The 9,092-nt window shown below is 40.4% G+C and overlaps 1 protein-coding gene across 1 annotated transcript; it reads right to left on the reverse strand.

Moving 5' to 3' along the window:
• Nucleotides 1–478: 478 nt before the first annotated feature.
• LOC110784841 (uncharacterized) lies at nucleotides 479–3,129 on the reverse strand. Its single transcript, XM_021989289.2, has 4 exons — nucleotides 2,864–3,129; nucleotides 1,385–2,775; nucleotides 856–1,173; nucleotides 479–774 (listed from the first exon to the last, which is right to left on the reverse strand). The coding sequence occupies exons 1-4, from the start codon at nucleotides 3,127–3,129 to the stop codon at nucleotides 479–481; spliced, it is 2,271 nt and encodes a 756-aa protein (XP_021844981.2).
• Nucleotides 3,130–9,092: the final 5,963 nt, after the last annotated feature.

Here is a 9,092-nt window from a genome sequence, read left to right on the forward strand (position 1 = left end):
TCCTAAATATAATGGGATTCGTTATGATTAATTCCTAATCCTAATAGATAGAATTAGTTAAAAAGAGTTTTAATAAAATTATAATTAAGCTAATTAGTATCCTAATAGGATTCCAATTCCCTTTCCATACCCCTATAAATATGTGGCCTAGGTTCACAATTTAAGGACGAGTTTCAAGTATTCAGAGTGACATTTTGAGAGCAAAATTCCTCATATTGTTGCCCATATTAGCCGAAAATTCCTAGTACCTTAAGGGCGATTCTAGTTGGTCAATCTTAAGGCGGATCCGGATGTGCTGTGTATTTCTACGGAGGGACGACACTTGGAGTCCTAAAGACTTGTTCTTGTTCGGTTCGGGCACAGCTAGGGAGGGCACGCTACAAAGTGTATGCATCCTAGACTAATTATTTGATTATGTGCAATTAATTTGAATCCTGGCATATAGGTTTTTCCGCATGATTTATGTTGTTCGTATGTATCATAACCTAACAATAGGAACCCCCAGATATTTGAAGGGGAGAGTGCCAAACTTAAACCCATAAACCTGACTGATTGTTTCTCTATTTTCCTGACTGATGCCACAACAGTAGATAGAGGATTTGGCTGCATTTACTTCCAGGCCAGTTGTACTAGAGAAAATCTTAAACCCCTCCAACATAACAGAAACAACATTTGGGTCACCTCTGCAGAACATAAGCAGATCATCAGCAAAGCACAGGTGATTCAAGGACAGCAATTTGCATCTAGAGTGAAATCTGAAATGTGGATGTTCCCCTACAGTTTTCATAGTTCTAGAAAATTATTCCATACAGAGAGTGAAAAGGAGAGGGGAGAGAGGGTCACCCTGTCTCAAACCTCTAGTTGGTTGAATCCAACCTCTAGTTGGTTGAATCAGCTCTGTTGGAACACCATTTATCAAAACTGAGTAATGAGTGGTGGTAAGGCAGGTCATGACTAAGTTAATGAAATGAACAGGAAAGCCCAAGTTGGTCATGACTTCTTCTAAGAAACTCCACTCAACAGTATCATAGGCTTTTTGCAAATCTAGTTTCATCAGACAACAAGGAACATGCTGACTGTTCCTGTACATTTTCACAATATCCTGGCAAACCAGAACATTATGCAAAATAGACCTTCCAGCCACAAAAGCACCCTGGTTTTGAGAGATGATATCTGGTAGCACAAAATTCAGTCTTTCACACACTAGCTTGGAAATGCAGTTATAAATAGTAGAACATCAAGCAATTGCTCTAAAATCACCCACAGAAGAGGGAACTTTGACCTTAGGGACAAGTGTGATGGAGGTGACATTCACTTCCCTTAGAATTTTACCAGTAGCAAAAAAAATCTGTGATGGCCTTGTGAACATCATCTTTTATGGTACCCCAAGCTTCTTTGAAGAAATGGTTGTTAAAACCATCCATCCCAGGTGCTTTAAAGCTAGGAATATCATCTAGAACTCTCTTAATATCCTCAACTGTGAAAGAGCATTCCAATTTCCTCCTGTGATCATCAGTCAGTCTACGACCTCTATCCATGATGGAACTTAGAATAGGGGTCCTATTCTCAATGTTGGAAAAGAAAAGAGACTTGTAGAACTGAACAAAAGCACCTTGCGCCCCACTATCAGTTTGAATCCAATTAGCAGAGTTGTCATGAATTGACTGGATTCTATTGTGTTTCCTCCTCTGTCTAATGCTTTGGTGGAAAGATTTGGTGTTTTCATCTCCATTCTGAAGCCAGTGAATCTTAGCAGTTTGTTTCAAGTAGGACAAGTAATTATCCTTAGCTTTCCTATATTCAGTAGCAACGGTTTTCTCTTCTGCAGCAAGGTCATGGTTCCCAGGGTTAGCATGGAGGTGGTTTTGAGTTTCAATCAATAACTTATGGCACCTGTAGTGTTCAGTTTCAACATCACTGTAACCCTCCCTGTTTAGATCCTTAAGATCAACATTGATCCCTTTCAACTTCTGTAATACTCTGTACATAGGGCGTCCATAGACATACTTTCCCCAATTTGTATCCACAATGGTATGGAACCTAGGAGAGGAGGTCCACATATTGTAGAACCTAAATGGCCTTTTCTGTGGAGACTTTTGGTAACAGTTGAGAACCATTGGGCAATGGTCAAAATCACCTTCACGCAAGTAAGCTGCTTCAGCAGAGTAATACAGATCTCCCCACTTAGTGTTAGCCAGAACCCTGTCAATTCTGGAAAACACTCTATATGCACCATCTTGCTTATTGTTCCAAGTATAAAATCTTCCTACTGTTTTTACTTCAGTCAACTGGCAGTAGTTCATACAGCTTCTCATAGGCTGAATTTTAGATGTTCTAACAGTGGAGCCAATTCTGTCCTCAAGATCCATGAGGGCATTGAAATCCCCCATAATGATCCAAGCCTCTTTGCACTTGTCGGCAATGGCTTTAAGAGATTCCCATAGAGATTCTTTGGTGGTTCTGTCATGGAGACCATATATGAATGTGCAATGAAAACCAGTACCAGTGCTTCTAGGTGTAACAAAACAATGCATGAACTCAGTATGCATCAGAACAATATCAACCATAAATGCATCAGGGTCCCATGCAATAACTATTCTACCATTTTGATGGCAGCTGAGATTGGTAGAAAAACACCAACTAGGGCAAACATTAAGGTACATGTCACCCATTCTAGGGGCTTTCACCCTAGTTTCTAGAAGGCTGAACATTTTAATGTGATGAGAGGCAATAAACCTCCTCACCTCCCCTTGTTTATCTCTTCTGTTCAGCCCTCTAACATTCCAAGAAAGTAAGATATCCATTGGGAGAAGGGGATGTCACCCCCTGACCCAATGAACCTCCAACATGTTCCATGCATTACAGTTCTTCCTCATTGTCATCAGAAGTATGTAATTCCATGAATGAGTTTCCAGTTTGTACAGGTTTCAACTGGTTGCACCTGTGTCTACTGAATCCAGCAGTAGCAAGAACAAAACCCTCTACATCAACTTCTGGAGCTATGGTTGTCTCCTTGGCTGCAGGAACAGAAATGGGAGCTAAGGTAGTTGTAGATTGAACCACTTTAGGAACCCATTGCTTCCTCCCTTTGTTGACTCTCCTATGACATTGCTCTTGTGTATGTCCCATTCCTTTACAAAGGGAACAGGAGATGGGGATCCAATCATACTCCACCTTCTCGTCAACAAATTTGCCTTTTTCATCAAGAAACTAAATCATTTCTGGGAATTGTTGGTCAATGCTCACCTCAACCAACACTTTGGCAAACATCAGTTTGTCTCTATGTTGGGTTGCCTGGTCAACTTTGATCACAGTGCCAATCACACCAGCAATTTTGTTCAGATTCTTTTCTCCCCAATACTTAACATCCAAACCATGAAGTTTAATCCAAATGGGAACCAATTTCACAGGGTCTTTGGTAAAATTGTTATCAGGGGTCCATGGTTTTACAATCACAGGTTTTGAATCAAAAAACTGAGCACAACCCTTCAACGCCTTCTGGCAGTTCTCCATTGTAGCAAATCGAATCAAGAAAACCCCCTTCCCAACCATTGCCACCTTGTCTATCCCAAAATTTCCCCAGATTCTATTCACAAAACCAACCATCACATTTTAGGGGGGGGGGGGGGGGGGGATTAGCACCTAAAATATAACAAACAATCGAAGATTGCCAAAATGCAATTTCATCTACAATGTCATCATCCACAATATTAATCAAGTCAGGTTTAGTCGGGATTTCATTCACAATAGTTTCATTCAAGTTCACTTCATTATTAATCACAGATGCTCTGTTTTCAAACGAACCCCCATTCCCGCCATTTTTTGATTGGAAATGAGAGGAGAGGGTCTTACCAGCACTCAATCCATTAATCCAAGCATTAAACTCAGTTCGCACCTATGATTGATGTTGTAAATCTCTCAGAGCTGTTGTTGGAGATAGAATTTGGGCCTCCATTAAAGATTCAATTTCTAGGTTTGTCATCGAACTTTCAGAGATGGTGTCAAGGTCCTCTAATGGAGTGCTAGGGGAACCTTTAGCCTGCGCACGAGTAACCGGCTTTGTCACTGTCACATTCGCTGAATTTTTCTCACCATTGTTGTGTTTGCTCGCCTGCTTTCGAGGTCGTCCCATGGTGTCGAAGAGGTCGCCTCTTCGAAACCTCTCAACCGCGAGCACAAGTCTCTCTATTTTAATTTTTTGATCATTTTTTATCTTTCTTTATGTGATTAATTGCATCATAATTCATGATTAAGCATATAATTGTGCATTGAATTTGTTTACTTATTTATATTATTTTGGGGGATTGAATTATTTTGTTGGGAACGCGTTAGTAAGACTTTAAGTTGTGTATTTCAGGATTTAAAATGTTGCCTTCAAAGTTCTCTAACCTAGGACAACTAGAGAAGTTGAACTGTGAAACTCCACACATCTATGCGAAGAAAATTGAGTTTGCTTGTAACTACTTTGCTACCGTCAAGGATTTGCCTCATCTAAGGAATAAGGATGTTATGTCTGAGATGGTTATTCATTGCTTACCTCACCGGACCCCATACATTGCCCTTAAGAACCAATTTCATGATATGCATTATGAAGATGGTACTCCTAATTATTTTAAGTATGGTATTCATGATGGTAGATGGAGGTATGACATGGAAGTCATGAGCACTATTCTAGAGTTTGCGGAAAAGAGTTATAAGGATGGTAGATTTGAGGAAAGCTTAAACTTCGTGCGTGTACTGGACTCCGAGACAATTATCAGTAGTGAAGGTCATGTTTGGAGGGTGGGGTTCCTTCTCCCCGACAGTGCTAAAATTGACTCGGTGGGAGAGAGCTCTTAGATGTTTCATGCTGGCATTGGTGGACCTCTGCCCCCCAAATACCACTAAGATATCATGCTTCTTGTGCCATGTGGCTTCGTGGATTCTCTTTTGGGTCTGCTCTTAAGGCTTGCCACTCGGGAATTTTTCCTTCTCCAGCGCTCATTCTCTTCGATCAGCCAAGTACTGCTTGAGGTATCCTCGGCGAACGAGGTCCTCTATGTTGTCCTTCAGCTGGTTACACTCCTCGGTGCAATAGCCATAATCATCGTGGAATTCGCACCACTTGTTTCTATTCCTGTGAGTTGATTTCAATTTCAATTTGGCTGGTTTCTGCCACTTCTCATCGTGCTTGTGGAGGTTGTAGATTTCTTTTTGGGAGATAGCCAGTGGGGTGTACTTGGTGTACTTGAGTTGAAGATCACCCTCTTTCCCTTTCTTCTCCGGGCTAGCAACTCTTGCACCCTGCTTCTCTTTCCCCTTTCTTGAGCTGCCAAGCCTGATTTCCTTGTGTATCCGTCGGATCCGAGGAGCTCTTTAACTTTGATGCCGCTTTGTTGGACTCTTCGGTTCTAATGAATGCATCTGCCATTTGCAGCACGTCAGCTATCTTGGTGGGGTTCTTCATTGGCAGTTTGTCACGGAACCTTCCTTCCAAAAGTGTGTGCTTTAATGCGAAGATTGCCATGTCAGGCTGTAAGTTAGGGATGTTGGTTGACTCTTTCATGAACTTCGACATGAAGTCGCGAAGACTTTCTCCCGCTTTTTGTTGTACCGAAGTAAGTTCCACAGTGGTTCGTTCACGGCGGTTGTTGCTGACAAACTGAACTTGGAATTTCTCGCTCAGATCCCCGGCCAAAGCTGACGATTGAACCCTTCGGCAGCGACCTGAACCATTCTCCTGCCACTGCGGTTAGCGTAGTTGGGAAATATTTGCACCAACACGCTTCGGATTGGGGACTCAGGTACATCTTCTGCTCGTACAAGATTATGTGGTCTCGCGGATCGGTTGTCCCGTTGTATGTCAAATGCGTCGGTAGCCTGAACTTCAGGATTTCTTCCATTACCAACTCTTCAATGAATGGGGAGGATTTCGGCGTCATTACCTTTTTTTCTAGCCTCGCCCTGACTCCTCTGCTCCCCGAGGTTTCTGCGCGAGAATCCTTGGGTGTGTGACGGGGGCTAGGAGTTCGGTCTCGCCTCCTCTTACTCCTTTTGGCAGCTCGGTTGTTGGTCTCAGGTTGGTCATTGGATATGCTTGAAACACCGATCCTTTCGTGCACTGAAGGCCTTAGCCTATTGAGCACTGTGCTTCGGATTCGGGTGGGTCGACTCGCAGTCGTCCCATTGCTTCGGAAAGTCCGTGAGGTTAGCGACCTGAACCAATCTGGTTGATCCCCGAGCCTTTTTCTAGGTGCTCTAGGTGTCCTTTATCCAGCGGGATGTAAGGTGGATCTCTGTCATCGATGGGAGAGTTCAGAGAGATCCCGAAGGTTCATCATTAGGATGAGCCTCTAGGTTGAGTGTGCATCTTGTTTGCCGGTGGATAAGGAGGTCATTCCTTGCCTTTTGATCCTTTTCGTTGAAAAGGAAGTTCCGCATTATTGTCATGGCCGCGGTAAGCTCTTTCCTTGTAGGGACCGGAGGCCTTGAAGCCACCATGTGAGTATGCGTGTTCCTACTCGATTGGGAGTTGGCTTGCATTTCAGATTCATAGTGTGAATCCACGTAATGGTTGAGATTTTCCATTTTGGAAGCAAAAATGGTTTATTTTTCAAGGCTTCGTAGTGTCTTCCCCACAGACGGCGCCTAATTGTTCCGGTGTCGAAATTGTGGGCTTCAGATTGAAGGTCCTTTCGTTGGTGTGGAAGATCTTGCTTGTTTGATTGTGTGGAACCCATATATACCTGTACAATGACAAAGTTACTAGCCTCGAGGCCTCGGGGGTGTTTCCGAGGAAAGCCCCTCTGATGCCTAAGTAAGTACTTGTTCGGATCTAGATAGAGTTCTCTAGAGAATTGGAAGAGTTGAGGCAATAAATTGGACGTACCTTGATACATGCGCCTTGGCGGCATATATATAGTGTTTGTATAGTAAATGCTACTAGGGCATTTATTGCTGAGTGGGCCTTGAGCCACATAAATAGGGCATAGAGCCATGGTTGGGTCGGAGCTTTATGTTGTGTTTGGCCTAGTGAGCTCTTGGGAAGTCGGCCCAATTGGGAGTCAATTGGGCACCAAACAAATATATATTGTTGTAATCCAAAAGTGGCTACTGAAAATGAATGGAGGGAGTTTTTTAGTTTCTATTTTTTTGAGGGTAGGAATGGATGGACCATACTTTAAGAAAAAATGAGACTAAAAATACAACTTTTAAGCGCTCTGTCTAAAAAGAGATTAAGTTTTCGCTTTACTAATAATAACACAACTTTTTTGATCTACATTCTTTAAAAGGGTATATGACGTCATCATCATATTACTTGTTACAATAAGTAATATGATGATGACGTCATATACATTACCATTATAAAAATATTTTTTCTTTAATTTTTTCTTTTCTTTCTTCTACAACCACTAAAAGGCTTCCTCCTTTTCCCATCTCCTCTGTTTTCTTCTACAACATGAACGGCATATTGGAAATTATTTTTGAAAAATTGACATCTTTAAGCCTTTTCTACGGAATCGCTCTTTTAATTACCCACTCTGCAAATTAAAACCTTTTAAGAAAAAATTTGCAAATTGAAACCTAAAAATTATTTCATCCTTTCGGTTTTGCTAGCAACATTGGTCACTTTCACGCATACAAATGCACAACTTTGATCATTAATATCTTAAAATTTTCTCACATGACTATGTTTTAGCTTACATATAAATCACCAATAATAGTCAAAGTAGAATATGAAAATAGTGTAAAAAACTCAAACGTTGCGAGTAAAAACGAACGGACGAAATATTATTTACTTGTTACGGAGTAATTGACATGCATACCCATTTTACAACAAATCGAACCGGAAATAACATCGCGTTTTTTTGTCAAACACGAGAAAGACCGCACTATAATTTTGCATTTCATTGTCGTTGGAGCTGTAATAACTTTTTTTTGTTTACATTTACCTTGAACTTAACCTAATGTGATTAATAGAGAAAGCAGGAAAAAACCATGGCATTTCTGGGTTGATTTGTCGGTAAATGGGTAGAAGTGTCAATTGACAAGTACTCATCCCGTCTTTATTTGTTCCTCCTCACTTGACTTTTTTTTTCTCACAAAAAGTTTCCAAACAAGAAGACCAAATAGAGACGGAGGAAGTACTACTTTTAAGGCTGTAATTATTATTTTAAAAGGCCACAACTTGCAAAGTGAGTGGTTTAAAAGGTTATAAATGCAAATTTCCTACTTTAGGTGAAATGAAAAAAAGATTAAAAAGAATGACAAGATAGTCCCGAAAACGACAATAAAGAGAGTGATATCAGTTAATTCCCATAAATTAAATGAATACAATCATATGTCTGAATATGTCATGGTCTCCCACTGGCTTGAAGGCGCAGTAATGAATGAATAATGAATTTAGGGGATGTTTGGTATGTGTTTTTTTGGGGTTGGAAACGGAATCAAGTAATCGTTACTGTTACGGGTTGTTTGGTTGGAGGTATGGATTAACCATTACCATTACTCGACGGTAACGTATTCCTCCATTATGTTACCAGTCAAAACCCAAAGGTAACGGTTAACATTTCTCCTCAAACAACCATGCCTCCTCCTTCTCTCCATCTCCTTCTTTCTCTTCTCTCCCCCTCTCTCTGTCCTTTGAGTTTGAGGTTACTCTGACTTCGCGAATCATCTGCTCAAATTTTTTGAACTTAGTTGTTGACGATGATGATTAATGATGATGCTGCTGTTGATGATCGATGATGATGATGTGATGATAGATTTTATTTGTATTGTTTTTATATATACTTCGTTTTTTTTTTTTTGGTAAAAACTGTTATTGTTGTTATTATTAATATTATTATTGTTAGAATTCGCTATACTTTGTAGTCGATTTTCATAAAAACTTTGTCGTTGTTATATTATTATTGTTATTTTTTTTTTATTGGAGAGGTGAATATTAAAAGCGCAAAAATATATTTTCCTGTAATAAATGCGGGTGTTTTAAGAAATAAGTTAAAAACCCCTTATTTATTTCCTTACTCTATACGGAGTATTACTTACCAAACGTCAAGTAAATGAATCTTAGGTATGTGATTCCTTTCCTGTCATATACCAAACAACTAATA

Source organism: Spinacia oleracea, chromosome 3, assembly GCF_020520425.1.
Source record: "Spinacia oleracea cultivar Varoflay chromosome 3, BTI_SOV_V1, whole genome shotgun sequence".
Taxonomy (NCBI): Eukaryota; Viridiplantae; Streptophyta; class Magnoliopsida; order Caryophyllales; family Amaranthaceae; genus Spinacia; species Spinacia oleracea.